Raw genomic sequence first — 20,448 nt, forward strand, 5'->3', positions numbered from 1 at the left:
GATACAGTAAGGGATTACCAAATAGAATTCATGTTTCCCCCCTTTCAGGATCAGCTTCCCCATCCAATTCATTTTACCCAACAAGACACTTTGCTTATCCAAGAAGAAATCTCAGGCTTGTCCCACAAAGGTGCTATTATTCAGGTCCCTCTAAACTCCCCTGGTTTCCTGAGCAATTTGTTCTTGGTAAAGAAAAGGGGTTCCAGCCACAGACCGGTTATCATTTTACGCACTCTCAATGCCTTTGTGAAATACAACCATTTCAAAATGGAAGGAATTCACCTCCTTTGAGACCTTCTCATTCACAAAGATTGGCTCATAAAGATAGATTTAAAGGACGCCTATCTTACTGTACCATTCATCTGTCCCATCAACCATTTCTCTAATTCCTCTGGAAGAATATGAAATGGCAATTTACATGCTTGCCATTTGGGTTGTCTTCTGCACCATGGTATCACTACTACGCAGCAGGGGTGTCAGACTCATTATATATCTAGACGACATCCTTATAATGTCTCAAGACCTAGAGACCATCTCTCTTCACAAATCTTGGACAGTTTCCCTTCTCTCAAACTTAGGTTTTATCATCAACAGCGAGAAATCCATTCTATCTCCAACCCAGGAAATAGAATTTCTGGAATTCCTAGTTAATTCACAGTCCGCTACACTGAGTCTTCCTCCAAGGAAACTCAAAACCATAAAGGAAAGAGATTTCCTCTATTCTGAACAAACGCCTGATCTCTATCAGATCCCTAGCTCGAGTAGTAGGCCTTTTGTCAGCCTCTATCCAAGCCATTTTCCCTGCTCCCCTCCATTATCGAGCACTTCAACGTTTGAAGGCTCAACATCTCCGCAATGGTCTCGGATATTTAGACGAGATTTCCCTAACCCCAGACACGGAAGAAGAACTACGGTGGTGGCTTCTCCACCTTCGCAGATGGAATGGAAGAGCAAAGCAATCTTCATCTCATTCCCAGACATAGTCATAGAGTCCAATGCCAGTCGTTTGGGTTGGGGAGCTCGTTGCGGGTCAATCTCCACCGGAGGGAAGTGGCCCATAACAGAACTCAATCTTCACATCAATTGTTTGGAATTACTGGCAGGGTTTTTCGCAATAAGGAGTTTTGCGAAGGACAAAACTCATTGTTGCGTTCTCCTCAAGATGGACGATATATCCGCGGTTCAGTATGTGAACTGTCTGGGGGGGGCCACTTATGGCACTTCTGTCTAGAGCGAGACATCTTTCTCAGAGCAGAATATCTGCCAGGGCTATCCAACACCATAGCGGATTGGAACTCACGTTTTCTCACAGATTCCAGCGATTGGAAACTGAATCCCTCAGTTTTTCTGACCCTTTCAACCCTTTGGGACCCATTTTCCATAGATCTGTTTCCCTCGAGACTCAACACTCAACTTTCCCGATTCTTCAGCTGGCGACCAGACCTGGAAGCCGAAGGCCAGGATGCTTTCCTTCAGGACTGGTCAGAAGGGATCAACTATGCCTTTCCCCCCTTCTCCATGATCTCCAGGGTTCTCCTCCTTACATGCTCCCAGAGAGCAGTCCTGGCCCTAGTTGTTCCATGGTGGCAAACACAACCATGGTTTCCTCTCCTATTGAGTATCCTAATAGATTTCCCGAGGACCCTTCCTTTCCATCAGGACATCCTCCTCGACCCAGCAGGGAACTTCCACCCTCTGGTCCTCTCCCACCAGTTACCCCTTGTGACCTGCCTAGTATCAGGGCAGCACAACTTGATCCGGAAATTTCAGACTCGGCTAGATGTATCCTTTCCGAAACCTGGGCTCCGGGTACCAGAACTAATTACGGATCTGCCTGGAAGCTTTGGTTACTTTGGTGCATGGAACAGGAGGTGGATCCCGTACATTCCAATGTACCACTAACCACTCTATTATGTCTCATTTCTTTCAAAAGGGTTTCAGATGTCAGGGCTTTAGATATATCTCTTAGACAATATGTACCTAATGGTGTTAGTTTTAAAATCCAGAGACGTACTAAAACTGGTTTACAGTCTGTTTTCTACCCTTCATTTCCGCATCATCCGTCTCTGTGTTGTTGCCTGTCTCAAAGCCTATGAGCTCAAGACTACATCTCTTCGTAATGTCTCTCTTCCTCAGCTTCTAATTTCCTTCCATAAACCTTCCTGTCTCCTCGGCTACTCTCGCTAGATGGGTCAGAGCCACCATGTCTCTGGCGGGCATAGATATCTCTGTGTTTGGAGCCCATTCCTCCAGAAGTGCTATGTCAACTAAAGCCTTCCTGGCTGGTGGTTCTTTGGCTGAGATACTCAAAGCCGCAGACTGGTCCACTGACTCCACCTTCAAGACCTTTTATTTTAAACCTGATACTCACATATCGTCTGTGGTGTTGTAATTTTTATATCTAGCTTTAAACATGCATAATATGAAGCCTCCTGTCTGTAATAAAATTGGAGATTTTCCTAACTTGCAGTGCAAGAAAATATAGATTTTATTAATGACAGGAGGCGAATATTATCCCACCATCGTTCTTTGTTTTGGAAGTTTATGATTATCGTCCAGTCGGCAGCACGAAAGAGGGAGATTGGTTGGGAATCTACACCTACATATCCTCTACTGCATGCTGATCAGTGTTCTATTGTGTCTTTCAAGTTTGGATGTTTTTGTTTGTTCCACCAAACTTTGTATTTAACTATTTTGCTGCTGAAGTAGTAAAGAAGGAATTTAATGCATAATATTCGCCTCCTGTCATTAATAAAATCTATATTTTCTTGCACTGCAAGTTAGGAAAATCTCCAATTTTCCTAACCTTGGTGACGGAAAATATGGATTTTTACTACTCATAGCAGCAAGAGTTAACAAAGTAAAGTAAAAGTTTTTTAAATTAGTCAGGTGTGTAACAGGTAACTAGTAACCAATCAGCATGTAGCCTAGGTAATATAACATCTGGAGTCCTCTTTCACTTCCTCTTTCTTTGATGTGATATGGTTGAAGTAGGAAAAAACTGTAATCAGAAGAACTGTCATAACATCGAAACATCGAAGGCTTCATATTATGCAAGTTTAAAGCTAAGATCTGTAAAATACGTTCATTAATTTAAGTATCATATTTCTAAAGAATAGACATAGACACATGAGATTCAGGTCTAAAATAAAAGCTTTTAAATGTTGATTCAGATGACCAATTGGCTGCTTTAAGAATATCCGATAGGGAACCTCCTGCTTGAAGAACTTTGGTGGACATGGCTCCTCTAGTTGAATGGGCGCCAAACTTCTTGGTATCAATACCTGCTAAGTTCATAGTTTGTCTAACACATCTAGCTAAAGTAGGAGAAGATACTGGTAAGTATGGTTTACAATAGGAAATGAGTAATTGAGAAGATTGGGTTCTAAGATTAATAGTTTTTGATTCATATGTTTTTAAGCAGCGAACTACACACAAGTTATTATGGTGAGGAAATGCAGGGTAAAAAACTGTAAATTTGTTTTTGTACGTCTAGATATAGAAAAATGAACCCCTTGAGGAGAATAGTGTCTACGGGATATGTCTAGCGCTTTTACGTCAGAAACTCTCTTAAAAGATATAAGACATAGTAAAAATGTATGTTTAAATGAAAGTAATTTTAAGGTTAATGAGTCATTATCTCCCCATGAGATGATAAGGTTTAGAAGAACACTAACATCCCAAGTAGATTGATATTTGGGAAGAGGGGGCCTCTTGAAGCGAATTCCTTTCATTAATTTGCAAATTAGGGGGTGTTTATCTACAGGGATAGAATCAATCGGTGAATGATTAGAAGAAATAGCAGAATGATAAACATTTATTGTACGATACGCCTTTCCTTCATCAAAAGAGAAAGAGAGAAAATTTAAGATATGGGAGATAGATGCATGAACGGGATCCAAATCCCATTGCATGCACCAATGAAGCCATAATTTCCAGGCTGATCTGTAAACTGTCCTGGTACCTGGAGCCCAGGCCTCTGAAAGGATGTCTCTAGTTGATTGTGAAAATCCCTGATCATATTCTGTTGTCCTGAGATTAACCAAGCAACCAGAGAAAGTTGTCCCGATGTAATTAGAGGATGAGGGTTTCCCTGTGGATCCTGAAGGATATTGTATATTGCTGGTAGAATACGGGGAAAATCTATGGTCATCCCTAGGAGTTGAGGGAACCAAGTTTGAGTGGGCCATCGTGGGGTTATTAAAACTAGAGTTGATTTCATGGCTATTGTATGAATCAGGACTCTCGGGATGAGAGCAAATAGAGGGAACGCATATAGGGTCATGGTTGGCCAAGTTTGAAGAAAAGCATCTACTCCCAGCGCTTAGGGATCGGGGCGCCAACTGAAAAATTGAGGAAGTTGGCGATTTAAATGCGAGGCGAATAGGTCTATATGAAGAGGGCCCCAAATAGAAAGGATTTGTTGGAAAATCAAGGGATTCAGATTCTAGTCGCTGGTATCTACCAAACTATCTTCCGCTATGGAATTGGAGAGTCCTGGGAGATATTCTGCTCTCAAAACAATATCCCTGTCCAGACAAAAATGCCAAAAGTTTTTCGCAATGTGGGCTAGAAGTTATGATCTCGTACCTCCCAATCGATTGACATATTGCACAGCAGACACATTGTCCATCTGTAAAAGAATGCAGCAATGCGATTTGTTTTTCGCAAAACTCTTGAGAGCGAAACACCCCGCCAGGAGCTCCAAGCAATTGATATGGAGATGGGATTCTTTTATGGACCATTTGCCTCCTGTGGAAAAAGGTCCACAGCGAGCACCCCATCCTGATAGACTCGTTTCGGATTCTATAATTAGGTCTGGTAAGGAGTTGAAAATGATTTTTCCATGCCAGGCTTGGATGTGTTGTAGCCACCAAAGAAGTTCTTCCTTGGTGTCTGAATCGAGGGTTATCTCGTCCCAGTAACTTAAACCGTCTCTTTAATCTCGGGTTTTGAGAGGTTGAAGGGCTCTGTAATGCAGAGGGGCTGGGAAAATGGCCTGTATTGAGGCTGAAAGTAGACCCACAACACGAGCAATTGTCCTTAAGGAAACTAATTGTTTGTTTAGTATGGAGTGAATCTCCCTTCGAATTGTTTTTAGTTTCCTGGAAGGGAGACTGAGAAGAGCCGATTGGGTGTCTATTATGAAACCTAGAAATTCTATAGTCTTTCCTGGGGTTAAAACCAATTTTTGGAGATTGATAAAAAATCCGAGGTCCGTGAGTAATGATACTGTCCATTGCATATGTAAATGAATGAGTGGTAATGATTGGGCCATTAAGAGAATGTCGTCTAAATAAATTATAAGACGAACCCCTCGACTTCTTAGAGTGGCTACTACCGGTTTCAGGAGTTTCGTAAAGGTGCTGAAGAAAGGGCGAACGGTAGGCTGGTGAATTGCCAAGTTTGATTTTCCCAACAGAATTGTAGATAGGGTTGAGAAGAAGGATGAATTGGGACTGTGAGATAGGGATCCCTTCCATTTTGAAATGCTGATATCTGACATAATTGTTGAGGGTTCTCAAATTTATGACGGGTCTGTAACCTCCGTCAGGGTATTGAGGTGGGATTGGACAAATTGCTCCCTTGGAATGTAATTCTTTGATTTCTATTCTTATTAGATTTTGATATATTTTTGAAAATATAATAGGTTGAGATTTTGTTAGTTGTATAGGAGGGGAGACAAACTCTATCTGATACCCTGAGATGGTGTTTAGAATCCAGGTGTCTGACGTAATCATAGTCCAATTGTGGAAAAAATGTGTGAGCCTTCCCCCTAAGGGAATATGGGAAAAAAGTGGAATTAGAGCACTCACCCGTAGGAGGTCTGGATCTGGGGTAGCCTCTGTGACCTCTGGCCCTCCAAGGGCGTCCTCGTGAGGGAAAGAAGGGTGTGGGTTGAAAAGTGTTTGTTGGAGTGTAGGAGGGTCTTTCGGAATGGGTAGGGCCTTTGTAGTATTTTCTGTCTTGGAATTGGCGGCTGGGAAAGCGGCCCTTTCCTCTCCCAGCCCTGCCAAAAACTCTATTTTGATTCAGTACTAGCCAAGTGTATGAGTTGAGGATCAAGTCTCATAAGGATAGAGCGTCTCCGCTCTGCACAAAAGGCGGCATTAGTGTTACCCAAAAGACATACTGCCCTTTGGGCCCAGCCTTTAAGTATGTTTACGTCTATGGGTTTGCCAGAAGATATGGCTTCTTCCGATAAGTCCAAAATCTTTGTAATTGGACCTAAAAGGTCAAGAAATTTGTCTAGGCACGATTTAAATGATCTGTCAATGCTTTTTTGGGGATTTTTCCCCGTTTTCATTAAATATTTGACTAGAATGGGGTCTAGTTCGGGAGTAGAGGCTGCATTAAGAGGCAATGTGGGTCTAGGACATTCTGCTCTCAATTTGCTCCTAGCTGATTTTTCTAGAGGTTTTCTCATCCAAAGGGATAAAAATTTTGCAACTTGAGGTGAGGGACCCACTCTCCCGATCGCAGGTGTTTTATGTGCCCTGGGTCAAAGTAGGGTTCTCCTGTGCTGTCCAAAATTGTGGCATCATCAATAGGCATATTATTAACATCTTCATCTGAAACCTCCTCATAGTCCGAATTTTCATCTATATATGAGGAATCTGATTCCTCCAAAAAAGATTCATTTGATGAGGTTTCGTTTAAGTCTGGTTCAAGCTGACAAGGGACTTTGATTGCCCGCTTATACATTTCTTCCTCAAGGGCGGAGGGTAAAAGGTGTGACTTTTGGACACCTGCAGAAGAGCTAGCTTTAATGTGCGAGCTATGTGATTTGACCTGATCCTATTTTTGGACATTAATTTTTTATGTTTAGGGGAAGAGGTATCAGTATAACAAAAATGTCTCTTCTGAGAACATTTACCAGACTTTTTTATGCCTTTAGCCATAGCTGTGGTAGAGTCCTCAGTGGACCAGAATAACTCAGAAGGAGTAGATGGAATTTTCTGAGGGGATTCTCTAGGAGTAGCTTGAGCAATGGCTAGTGTTACTGATTTAGAAATCGTGTCCTGCATGGTGGACATAGCTGAACGGATAGCAGCTTGGACAGATTTGTTTCTACAAGACTGTGAATATGTTCTTCAGTAACGTATTCATAATCTTTTTCCTCAGAAATATCTGAAGGAAAGGGTTTTATATTTGCTTGTTCATTAGCCATAATGGGGAAAACAATATATCTCTGTAAATGTATGTAAAGATAATGTATATTTAGTTATGTTGTTTTACAAGAGAAATACCGTATTTGCTCGATTATAAGACGAGGTTTTTTTCAGAGCAAATGCTCTGAAAAATACCCCTCGTCTTCTAATCGGGGTCGTCTTCTAATCAGACCTCAAATAGAGGTCTGATTATGAGACTAAGATCCAGATCCCCCGCACCGCTGCAGGGGACCTGGATCCTCCTGTCTCCCCCCCCACACTTACTTACCGGTGCTTCCTGCTGTGTTGCCGGGGCAGCGGGTTGACGTCTACGCGATCCGCGTAGACAACGTCCGCTGCAGCCGGAAGGAGGTGTGGCTAGCAGCGGGGGTTGTCTGCGTCCGTCGCGGATACCTTCCCCGACTGTCAGAAATCAGAGTTCCCCGCACAGGTGCCGGAACTCTGATCTCTGACAGCCGGGAAAGGTATCCGCGACGGACGCAGACAACCCCCCGCTGCCAACTCCACCTCCTTCCGGCTGCAGCGGAAGGAGACGTCAACCCGCTGCCCCGGCAATACAGCAGGAATTTGGAAGCACCGGTAAGTGTGTGTGCGTGTGCGCGTGTGTGTGTTAAATGGGGGACATAGGGCATTTCTGGAATGCCTTATACCCCTATATGCCACTCTGGCACTTAGGGGGTTAAAAGGCATATTATGGGGCAGAGTGGCATATAGGGAGTTATAAGGCATTTCAGGAAGCAGAGTGGCGTTAAGGGGGCATTTAATAGAGCACTCTGCCTCCTGAAATGCCTTATAGAGTGCTCTATACAATGCCTTTTAACTCCCTTAATGCCACTGCCTCCTGGAATGCCTTATACCTCCCTATATGCCACTCTGCCCCATAATATGCATTTTAACCCCCTAAATGCCAGAATGGGATATAGGGGTATAAGGCATTTCTGGAGGCAGAGTGGCACATAGGGGGTCAAAAGGCATACCATGGGGCACAGTGGCATATAGAGGGTTAAAAGGCATATCATGGGCCACAGTGCCATATTGGTGTGGCAAGCCTGGGGGCAGATGTGCGTAACTGGGGGACAGGTTGGAAAATACAAGGAAATAAAAACAAAAAAAATATTTTTCTCAATCATAGCTTTTATTTAAAAAAATAGTTTACATGAATTAACATTTACTGGTAAAACTTTTTTCCTTTAGGGTCGTCTTATATTCAGGCTTTTTCTTTTTTTCCTAAGTTAATATTCAGATTTTGGGGGGTCGTCTTATAATCAGGGTCGTCTTATAATCGAGCAAATACGGTACATATATACAAGGCACCAACATACATACTGTACATATATGCACTTACATACATAGATATACCCACATACATACATACATATATATAAATATATATATATATATATATATACACAGAAATATATATATATATTTCTATTCTACTAAGGATATAATGCAGAATACTGTAGCTAGTATTGTCCTGAGGAGAATAGGTGGCAGTAAAACAGCGAGAGAAAAAAGCGCGCGTCTCATTGGCTGAGGACCAGCCAGTACGTAGTCTCGCGAGACTTAGCGCGTGTGTCTAGAGAGACGGGCTTTCTGTGTAATAGAAAGGATAAAGAGGTAGGTAAAGAGGTAGGATTTATACAGAATACTATATATAAACTGGTATGGGGGGGAAAAACCTGTGTGTAAAAAACCACAGTGGAAAAGTATATGTGTATATATATATATATATATATATATATATATATACACAATTAACGCACGCATTTGACTACACACACGTTACTTATATGCAAACACATGTGCACAAGTAACCGCACAATGTAAGTATTAATATTCACAGAAAGAATAAACTCTTCATAAGTGTGACAGAATGACCTGTCATACAGGGCCCCAAGGTAGACAGAGATGGCTCCAGCCTGGCTGCATAACAAACATGGCTCAAGCAGGAACTCCATTGTGTTAACAAATCCCATTAACAGGATTACTGCCAGGAGGATATTCAGTAGCCAAAGGGGATTAAAGGTTGGGTCGTCTACATGTTTATTAATGTTAATTCAATTATGTGGATATATAAGGCTATGTTTTACAACAATAAAATGTTCCATTTGTTCTTCACAATCATGGTGGTCGTGACTACTTTTGTGATCTAAGACAAAGATCCATCTATTAGCCTTTTGAGGCTGGAGACTATCCTGGAGGGACAGACGAAGGATTCATAGGGTATCTATAACCCTAACTAAGCAACCAATTACAGTAAGCTTCCTATAAAATATAGTACTTATCTTCACAAGAGCAGCAAAGAAAGAGGAAGTGAAAGAGGACTCCAGATGTTATATTACCTAGGCTACATGCTGATTGGTTACTAGTTACCTGTTACACACCTGACTAATTTAAAAAACTTTTACTTTACTTTGTTAACTCTTGCTGCTATGAGTAGTAAAGAAAGATTTAATACATAATATGAAGCCTCCTGTCTGCCATAAAATTAGGCGTTATGAACTCAAACACAATACCATGAAAAACACAGGATGTCTTTATGTTTGGTGCATCTAGTACTTTAGGGCTTAGTTTACCGAAATCATGATAAATGTATTCATGCGTGGTATTGCTATACTCAGAGGATGTGGCTGAACATAAATTAGGTATTTTTTGCTGTGTGGTCCCCCAGGCTACTCATATGTAAGGAGTTTATCGCTTAATATTTCAATGAAACAATGAGACCTCAGTTAAATTGTAGATGATATTTGCAAAATGATAAACTCATTCTAGTTGGTGTAAATGAACAGTATTTCAAACACACAATCTCATCTAGAAGTCACTTGTAGGTATTTAAGATAATACTGTACACGGGCATACCTAGAGTCTTTGGCACCTGGGCGGATCCTGTATGTGGCACCCCCCCCCCACAAACTGCATAGCTTCTATCATTAGGCAAACATTGACAGGGGTACAACATAACTGTTTTCATTATATACTGAGGCAAACATTGACGGTGGTGCTGCATAACTGCTATCATTATATACCAAGGCAAACATTGACGGTGGTACAGCATAGCTGCTATCATTATATACTGAGGCAAACATTGACAGTGGTACAGGATAACTGTTATTATATACTGAGGCAAACATTGATGGGGTTCAGCATAACACCTATCATAACACCTATCACTATATACTGAGGCAAACATTGATGGTGGTATACAGGCCCGGACTGGCCATCGGGCACACCGGGCATTTGCAGGGCCGGATTTACTTAGGGGCTAATGGAGGTGCAGCTCCAGGCCCCTACCTTTAAATAGGCCCAGTCAGGACCGGACTGACTGGGCCTATGCGGCCGTCCTTAATGCAGAGCAAAAGGGCCGTCCTTAATGCAAGGCAAAATAGGCACCTACCTCTTAAGCCCGCAGCAACTGCGACCGGGCCCGCAACTCTAGCAGCGGGCCCGCTACTTACCTGGCAGACGCGCGTGAGCAGCGTCTCTTCTCCCGCCAGGGCGACACAGGAATCCAACGGAACCATGTGACGTACGTCACGTATGTCACATGACCCTGCTGCGCGTCTGCTCCCCCTGTGCAGATCTGCAGAAGTCTGCGAGTGGTGCGTACATCATTAGTTGGGAGGCTGTATGGAGTATGTGAGATTGAATGAAAGAATGAATTAATGAATATATGTGAAGGAGTGAGTGAATGAATGTTTGTGAATGAATATATGTAAATGATTATCTGAATGAGGAATTAATGAGTTTCTGAATGAGGGAATTAATGAGTATCAATGTATGAATGAATATCTGAATGAGTGAATGATTATCTGTGAATTAGTGAATAAATATTTGTGAAAGAGTGAATGAATATGTGTGTCACGAGCTGGGAACACAGGTTGATAAGGAGCCCAGGTGCAGGGGATACGAGGGGCTCTGTCTGTACCTCACGATGCATTATGGTCTGGGGTTGTTACAGACAGGCGCAGGAATAAACCACAGACAACAGATCTGGATTAAGAGTTGTATTGAATGCGATGGTACATCAATATATACAAAAAGTCACTCGACTTGGCAGGAAGCCCACTTGCGGGGCACACGGCAGATAAGCCCTCTTGCGGGGCACACGGCAGATAAGCCCTCTTGCGGGGCACACGGCAGATAAGCCCACTTGCGGGGCACACGGCAGATAAGCCCACTTGCGGGGCACACGGCAGATAAGCCCACTTGCGGGGCACACAGCAGATAAGCCCACTTGCGGGGCACACGGCAGATAAGCCCACTTGCGGGGCACACGGCAGATAAGCCCACTTGCGGGGCACACGGCAGATAAGCCCACATGCGGGGCACACGGCTGATAAGCCCACTTGCGGGGCACACGGCAGATAAGCCCACTTGCGGGGCACACGGCAGATAAGACCACTTGCGGGGCACACGGCAGATAAGACCACTTGCGGGGCACACGGCAGATACTGGAACAAGGCAGGTTCTGGAACAAGGCAGGTTCTGGAACAAGGCAGGTTCTGGAACAAGGCAGGTTCTGGAACAAGGCAGGTACTGGAACAAGGCAGGTACTGGAACAAGGCAGGTACTGGAACAAGGCAGGTACTGGAACAAGGCAGGTTCTGGAACAAGGCAGGTTCTGGAACAAGGCAGGAACCAAACAGGTAGTCCTCAAACATTAATGTCAAGGCCCAGACTGCAGGGCTGGGCAGGTTTATCAAGGCTGACTTGATCAGGTAAGCCCCTGCAGCTGGACCTGATAATTAGTCAGAGAGGTCCAGAATGGCCAGGGCGGCCACTAGTGGTCGGCAAATGACAATGAACAACAAAGTTTGAACAAGTCCAGCTAGCGCATGGTGAAACGTGACAATGTGTGTGTGGTAGCATGGATGTGTAAGAGGGGGGCAAAGATGCAACAGGCAGGCTGTTTTGGGGGCAAAGATGCCACAGGCAGGCTGAGTGAAACCGTCCGTGGAAACCCTCCGGATGCGGGTGTCAGTGTGGCAAAGCATGTCCAGGTGTTTGGGATTGGGTGTCAGTGTGGCAGAGCCTGTCCTGTTGTGTGTGTGTTTGGGTGTCGGTGTAGCAGAGCCTGTCCTGGTGTGTGTGTGTGTGGTTGTCAGTGTAGCAGAGCCTGTCCTGGTGTGTGTTTGTGTATGGGTGTTGGTGTGACAGAGCCTGCCCTGGTGTGTGTGTTTGGGTGTCGGTGTGACAGAGCCTGTCCTGGTGTTTTTGGGTGTCGGTGTGCCTGTCCAGAGCCTGTCCTGGTGTGTGTGTCTGGGTGTCAGTGTGGCAGAGCATGTCCTGATGTGTGTGTCTGGGTGTCAGTGTGGCAGAGCCTGTCCTAGTGTGTGTGTTCGGGTGTCAGTGTGGCAGAGCCTGTCCTGGGGCGTGTGTTTGGGTGTTGGTGTGGCAGAGCCTGTCCTGGTGTGTTTGAACACAGAAAAGAACCCCAGCACTCCAATCAGCTTCCAATCCTTAGGTTACTTTATTCAAAGAAAGCAAAACAAAAAAGCAACGTTTCGGCCAAACATTGCTATTTTTGTTATGCTTTCTGTTTTTGTTTTGCCCTTTTTTCCTGCTAGCTCCCAGCTTCCTGGGAGTTGAGTGCTGAACCAGTTCTTCTTTTTTTAACTGTCCTGGTGTGTGTGTGTTTGGATGTCAGTGTGGCAGAGCCTGTCCTGGTGTGTGTGTGTTTTGATGTCGGTGTGGCAGAGCCTGTCCTGGTGTGTGTTTGGGTGTCGGTGTGGCAGAGCCTGTCCTGGTGTGTGTGTCTGGGTGTCGGTGTGGAAAAGCCTGTCCTGGTGTGTGTGTTTGCTTATCTGTTTCCTTAATTTACAGTAGGAACTATTTCATTTTTACTTATCCAGAGATAAAATGCCCTCCTGAATTTGTAGTGACTTCAGGGGACAAAACATTCAAGGCCCTGAAATCATTTAGTGGAAAAGATAAGATATTGTGTTATTTACTCTAATATTTTTTTAAAGGATTAGTTGTACTAAATTGTGGCTTCAGACTTCCCATGTTGAATGACCAAGTATTATGTATATGTATGTACATATATGTTTTTTCATAAAAATGGGCTGCTCAGTCTGAAATGCCTGGGCCTGTTTTTTGTCCCAGTCCGGGCCTGGTGGTATAAGATTACTGTTATCATTATATACTGAGGCAGACATTGACAGTGGTACAGGATAACTTTTATCATTATATACTGAGGCACGCACTGAAGGTGGTACAGCATAACACCTATCACTATATACTGAGGCAAACATTGACGGTGGTACAGCATAACACCTATCACTATACACTGAGGCAAACATTGACGGTGGTACAGCATAACACTTATCACTATATACTGAGACACACACTGACGGTGGTACGTCGTAATCCCTATCACTATACATTGATCCAGACATTGACAATCATGCAACATAACCCCTATCGCTATATACTAAGCCAAACATTGAGATGGTGTAGGCCTACCACTTCAGTGTCTGGCTTAGTATATAGTAGGGATGCACCGAAATTAAAATTCTGGACCGAAACCGAAAATTCACCATTCACTTGGCCGAAACCGAAAATTACCCCCCCACACACCTTTAAAAACACTTTTATTAAAAGTAATTAACACACCAAAATTAGACTATATATATATATATATATATATATATATATATATATATATATATATATATGATTGTTAACAGCAATCACAATCCTACCATGCCCAGGCATACACAGATTCCAGCATGTACTGGCTGATTTTTCAATGTCAATGTCACTTTCCCTCCTCCTCTTCGTTCTTCCTCTTGGCTCTTCTTCCTCTTCTTCTGTGTCCTGTCCTTCCAGTGCAGTGCAGTGCAGAGTGCGGAAGGCGGTGGGTGCGGCTTCAGTATTGTGCGCCGGGATATGACAGCAAATCCCGACGCACAGCATCAGTTGCCTCACGAGTCGCAAGGGAGCAGGATCGGAGGTCTGCATTAACAGACCTCCCGTTCCCTTGATTGACTTCAAGCCGGTTGGAGGGAGATCTTTGATCTCCCCAACCGAGCATTACTGTCCGTCTCTGGAGGGGTGCCCGCGTGGTGGCACCCCCCTGATGAGCGGCACCCAGTGTGGAACGCCCCCCCCGCTAGGTACGCTACTGATACTGTAAAGCTATTCTAATTGCTGGTGAGTTGTACAGGCTGCCGTTAAATAGCTGCATCGTCGCAATCGCTGCGTTTTCGCCGCGATCGGCGGCTTTGCAGCATCCACGGAAGCCTCACAAGTGAGGCTGACCATGGATCCAGGGAGGAAAGCCCTCCCCGGAAGAAAAATGGCTGCCGCACCGATCATCAAAGATCGCGGCGGCGCCTGCTAAAACAGCTTAGGAAGCCATCGGAATGACCGTCATTCACAGGAGGGCATTAACAATAGAAAATGAGTTCACAGATGGTCTATCCAGACCCTCTTGAGAACTCTCGAGCTCCTCCTGCAGGTTGAATGCAGGTACTGCATCCAACCATGCAAGGTCAATGGAGCCCAGCTCACCAATCAGAGTGATTAGTAAAAAAAAAAAATAAAAAATTAAAAAGAAAATTGTTGTTCAAAAATGTTACATTTTTTATTTTTTTTTTTTAAATATGGTAACATGTAAAAATCCCCACTGTCACCAAAAAAAAAAGTTTTTCAAAGCAAGTCCTAAAATTCTTTATCTTTACAAAAACTCCAGCATGGAAAGAGTTAAAATATTGGCATTACAAATGCCCATATTAAAAAATGCATGAGTTGATGGGGTAAATTGAATTGGCCGGGTACAAAGATGTCCCAAATATGGGACATGGGGGCAGTAGGATCAGATGTCTAAATGGCATAAAAATACACACCTCACAAAGGCGGCCTTTTACCTCCCAAATAACCCTACAAACCCATGCATGGGGGGTATCACTGCGCTCAGGAGATGTTACTGAACACATATTGGGATGTTGTTTGACACGGACATATACCAGGAGCAATAAATTTATACCTGAAGTACAACATGTGTGAAAAAAATAAAAAAAAAATGTACTACCATAAAGTTTCACAAAGGCTGGTGGTAAAATTAGTGCATGGAAATGGTTAAAATACCAGCATTTCAAATACCTTGGGGTGTCTAGTTTTTAAAAATATATGGTTTGATGGGGTAAATTGCATTGGCCGGCTTCAAAGATACCCGAAGTGACACATGGGGGGAAGAATTACCAGATTTGGGAAAAAAGGTTTGGAAATAGCAAAACGCTACCGCCCCATAACGTGCAGAAAAAAGCAAAAAAACATAAAAACGGGTATTTCTAAACTCAGGACAAATAGTAGAATCTATTTAGCAGGTTTTTTTCATTCGTTTTTGCAGATGAGTAAAAAATGAGTAAAAAATACCCATTTTTTGTATAGTAAATTAGATGATATGATAAAAATAATGGTATCTAAAGAAAGCCCTGTTTGTCCTGAAAAAAACAACATATAATATGTGTGGGAGCATGAAATGAGAAAGAAGAAAATCACAGCTAAACAGCAACACTGAAAAATGTTAAAAGCCATTGTCCCACAATATACTACGAGTAAGAACCCCTATTGTCCTTAAGGGGTTAAATTGGTGCGTGTTCTGTTTTGCAAATGCAGAACAAAGCGGAGTCATGTAATGCAAACTTCCCTGACCCCACGGTAAAAGTGAGGCTGCTCACACAGTGTGTGTGCAGCTAGTATGATGGGTCCACACCTTTCCTCCCATGCAATGTCTTAAGAGGTTATTGAGAATTACCAAATCTCAATTTTATACATGTGGATAGGCCTCACATTCAATAAATGAAGTCATGAGCACAATTTTAAGAAAGGACTGAGAGTTCAATTATAGTTATTATTTACTTCTGAAAGTAAATTAAGCATTAAGTACTATTTTTGCGTAGTTGAATTATTGACCGTACTTTTACTGAGGCCTGTTATAGAAAAATCAATATCGTGACTATTCAGTCCAGTCAATGGCATTAATATAGAAGTAAAATTAGGATCACCATGTTCTGGACCTATTGGTGAAAGAGGTGTTTCTGCCATCAAATTCATATCATTAAACACAAAACATTTACAATTTGGCCACCATACATGATCATGAGAACTTTGTTTCATTGTCGGAGGCGTCAGCATCTGTTATAGGTATGAGTACATCCTTGTTTCGTAAACTTTGAGATACAATCTGCCTGGGAGCCTGGGGGAGATATTGCGATTCTGTTTGTTGTGAAGATGTATCATTGCAGCGATTGTAATGATTATAAAGAATGTCCCAATATTTCTGTGATATTATGGTATATAAATAAATAAGGATTATTAAGGTGTTAAATTTCTTGCAATGGAAAAAGAGTGCATACATTTCTATGTCTTGATTTTACATCGATTAATAACTGGAAATACGTCCATACATCAAATAGTATTCTGGAAGTTAAAACAGGTATGTTAAGAATGCTTGTAATGAGCATGTCATAAGTTGCAGTATTGATCTTCTTTGGACTTGTTTACCTTTAGGCAAAAGAGAAAATAACTGCCACATGATACCAAATAAAAAGATCCAAGTATTAACAGTAACAGTGGTTTTAAGTATCCAAAAATACAGAATCTGTTACAAATGCCTCTGAATATTTCATTTCCCATTTTTCCTAAACCGTCTTCTATAGAGGAGATTGCTTTTCCCATTCCGGGCAATCATTATTTTAATGCTTAACAAAGGTTTTGCATCCATTGAGGAAAATCACCTTGAATATCTATACCTAATAACTGTATTTTTTGGCGTTAATATATTTATAGCATTATGGGTGGTACCCGTGATTATCTTCATAGATTTCAAATGTGCTAAAATGCAGTCATATATGAAAGCATCAGAAAAATGATCATATTGATCTTTTAACAGCAAAACATTTCATTTAAACTCTTCATCATTAGCATGAGAGACATGGCTAGTAAAAGAAACAGCATCACTTAGGAAATGACCAGGACCTATCCCCCCCCATAGGGGATTCTTGGGATGTGTTTTTTGGACGTACCGGTACGTCCATAGGGGACTGAAGGGGTTAATTTCTGCTCTAAAGTGGCAGTGACTAGATTCAGTTCTCTTAATAACTGTTCTCTCTCTAGCCGAGAACACAAAAACATCATTCTTGCCACTGATTTGCTTTTTCTTTTCTCTCTCTCTTTCATTAGTGGGTGTTTCAAAACTGATTTTTTTTGCCTGGGTTTGTAACCTTAACAGTGTTGTACAAATATAACCAATGTTTATGATGGCAGGTATGAAGTTACTTTCAATCAATTGTAATGTTTCTGTTTTTCTTCCAGAAATGGTCTACCATATCCCCAGGTGCTTTGCGCTCTTTTCACTTCACTGTGTACGGGAAGAAGGATGCATCAGCTAAAGTTTCAGATTCGGTAAGTAAACAGCTTTTGTTTGTACAAATAACAGGCATTTTAGGTATTCATTTTTGGGGGAATACAGTTCCTTAATTTCCTTCAATATGAAGGTCCTTTGTAAATGTTTTTGTCCAATATTTTTATGGAGAAAACAAAATACATTGAGAGACAAAAAACTCATTGAAACACATTGTACCCCCAATTAAATGCAGAAAAGACTAATAATGTTCTTTTAGATACCATTATTTTCTTCATAGCATATAATGTATTATAAAAAAAAGTTTTTTTATAAATTATAATTGAAGAATTGGAAAAAAACTTTTTCTGACTTTTATTTGAAGAATCTTTTACTCATCTCCAAAAATAGATTCTAATATTTATTTATAAAACCCCAGTGTTTTTTTTTTTGCGCAAGTTACAGGGCAATAAGTACAAGTAACGTATTGCTATTTTTCCCAAAATTAGTGATAGTAACATCGTAACTGATGTCTGTCACAAATCCCTACATCATCTCCACAGTTTTCATGCAGCCATTTTTGCCAAATTAAAGTTAAAAAATAAAAAAAAATTGAATCAAAATAAATCTCTATCTGTCCTTGAAAAAACAATTTATAATGTGTCTGGGTGCACAACAAATTTAAAAGAAGAATTATGGTAAAGGTGACAGTGTAAAAATGAAAAAGTCTTCAGGCACAAGGTTTTCAGGCACAAAACATCCTCAGTAAAGAAGGGAGTAATATGTTTTTTTGTTGTTTCCAGATACATTGAAAAAACAAACTAAATTCTGAAATCATTAATAGCTGTAGACCACAGAGCCCAAATTGGATCAAATATTTTTACTGTGTTATGAATTTAGTGTATCATATTTTTAATGTCTAATAAAATGGGCTTAATTTCTGGAAAGTTGGATCTGTAATTTGTTCCCAGTTTGTAACTAGTGCAATTTTAGCAGCAAAAAGTATATACCCCAATAATTTAGAAAATCTCTAAGAAATACCTGGTATCCCAGGAAGGACACCTCTGGTGGAGCAAGAACCACACAGTTTGTAGAAATTAATTGAAACACAGTATCCCACATTGATTTAATCTTGTGGCAAGTGCAAAGAATGTATAAAAGTGTACCCTTTTCTCCACACTCCCTCCAACATGCGGATGGTATAGCTAGAAACATACAATTAGCCCAGACCTCTGATGAAGCTCTGAGGAGCGAAACATGTCAGGGGGGCTACTTGTCTGAGTTTTTAATTAGCCTCTGTCACTGGTCATAATTGAATTATTTCTGTTGTTAGGACTGCAGCCATCAACAGTATGTATGACCTAATATTAGTGTTACACAGCTTATGTTACAGTGAGGTATACTTTTCATGGTAGGACTGGTGACACTGGTGTTTTTAAAAATCTTTTTTTGGTTATACCTTTTAATAAACATATTAATAAAAGTTATGTTTTAGGGTGGGGTTTTAATAAGGGTATTTTTTGATCCCGGGAACGGGATTGGTTTATTTGTAGCTAGAAACATACAATGCAATTTTTCTGGGAAACCATCATAACAAAACTTCCTTAGTATTTGCTAAATGATTTGCACAGCTAGAAACTTTGGAAAAGGTAAGCAAGGCCTTATCCCACTGTGAATTGCTTCCTTATTTCCTCCCCCAATTAAATCATATAAGGTAATTCACCTTGTTTTATTGTCTATGTAAAAAGGTATAATAACCATCTTTTTGGGTGTTAGAAGCCTGTTTACAGAGTTCCATAATGGTGAAAGAAGTCTAACTCTCTCCTTAAAAACGATCTGAATGAGAGGATATACAATGTCGTATTTGTAAATAAATAAAAAAAAATTGTTTTGTCGCTGACCATCTATCATTGAGCTGGTGAAAAGAGTAAAAAATAATTGCTTTAAATAATTCCCCAATTCTCCATATTCCCTTTTCTAGCCATATTGATAAATCAACATATGGAAGTAAATTTCAGAATGGTGTAACCTTTTGTAGTTTAGATAAATCTGGGCATTTTTTAACAGTCATCTCATAAATCATCTAGCGCTAGATTTGATGTTACTAGATGCAGCTGGTCTTTTATATTTCTATCCTTCTTAAACATTTTAACCTTTACAATTATTTGGCAGATATTACTGTAGTACCTGGAGCTTGGTACAGTTAATAATATTCTGCCCCCCCAAGTATTTACAATACAAACCCAATAATACAAAGACTCTCATGACACCAGTTTCCAATTTTTTTGTTTCTGAAAATCAAGCAGGATTATACAAACCTATATGGTTTGCTAATGCTTGATCAAGAAGCTATAGATGAGACGTCACACTTCCTTGCAGTGGAGTGAAAATCACTGGTATTTTCGCAGCAGTCATTCTGCCGGACTTAATTTTTCTTCGTATTAGATTTTGCAGGAATTACTGTCGGTTCAGCCAGCTGGTGTGCCATTAAGTGTGAACTAATTACTCTTTATTATTGGTATATCACAATTATATTGCTGAGTGCCTCACTTTAGCTTTTTTTTAAATTGATCCTTGCTTCTTCTTCTCAACCGCAAACTTTATGTATTACAGAATATTTACTGTATTACTAAATACCTATACCTGGTAGAAAGGTATATCTGGATTATTAATTATCTCTCATACTGTATTTATTTTATCTCTTAGCAGATTTCAACCCAGTATCCCGTTGTAGACCATGAATTTGATGCGGTTGTTGTTGGGGCAGGTGGAGCTGGGCTTCGAGCAGCATTTGGCTTGTCTGAGGCAGGGTTCAACACGGCCTGTATCACCAAGCTCTTTCCTACAAGATCTCACACCGTTGCAGCCCAGGTTAGTGAACCAAAGGAGGCCTAATAAATAAATTGTACATCCTATGATATACAA

At 41.3% G+C, this 20,448-nt stretch overlaps 1 protein-coding gene across 1 annotated transcript in view; it reads left to right on the forward strand.

The window, feature by feature from the left end:
- The window catches only part of LOC149278643 (succinate dehydrogenase [ubiquinone] flavoprotein subunit A, mitochondrial-like), a 32,403-nt gene that overhangs the window by 795 nt on the left and 11,160 nt on the right, over positions 1-20,448 (forward strand). Inside the window, exons 2-5 of the mRNA XM_089501912.1 lie at positions 579-1,085; positions 1,631-1,809; positions 17,496-17,585; positions 20,233-20,394. Coding sequence (XP_089358038.1) covers positions 579-1,085; positions 1,631-1,809; positions 17,496-17,585; positions 20,233-20,394 — 938 coding nt within the window. The remainder of the gene's footprint in view (positions 1-578; positions 1,086-1,630; positions 1,810-17,495; positions 17,586-20,232; positions 20,395-20,448) is intronic.

This window comes from Sceloporus occidentalis, unplaced genomic scaffold (genome assembly GCF_023333645.1).
Source record: "Sceloporus occidentalis isolate IW3139 unplaced genomic scaffold, rSceOcc1.0.p SCAF_187, whole genome shotgun sequence".
NCBI lineage: Eukaryota > Metazoa > Chordata > Lepidosauria > Squamata > Phrynosomatidae > Sceloporus > Sceloporus occidentalis.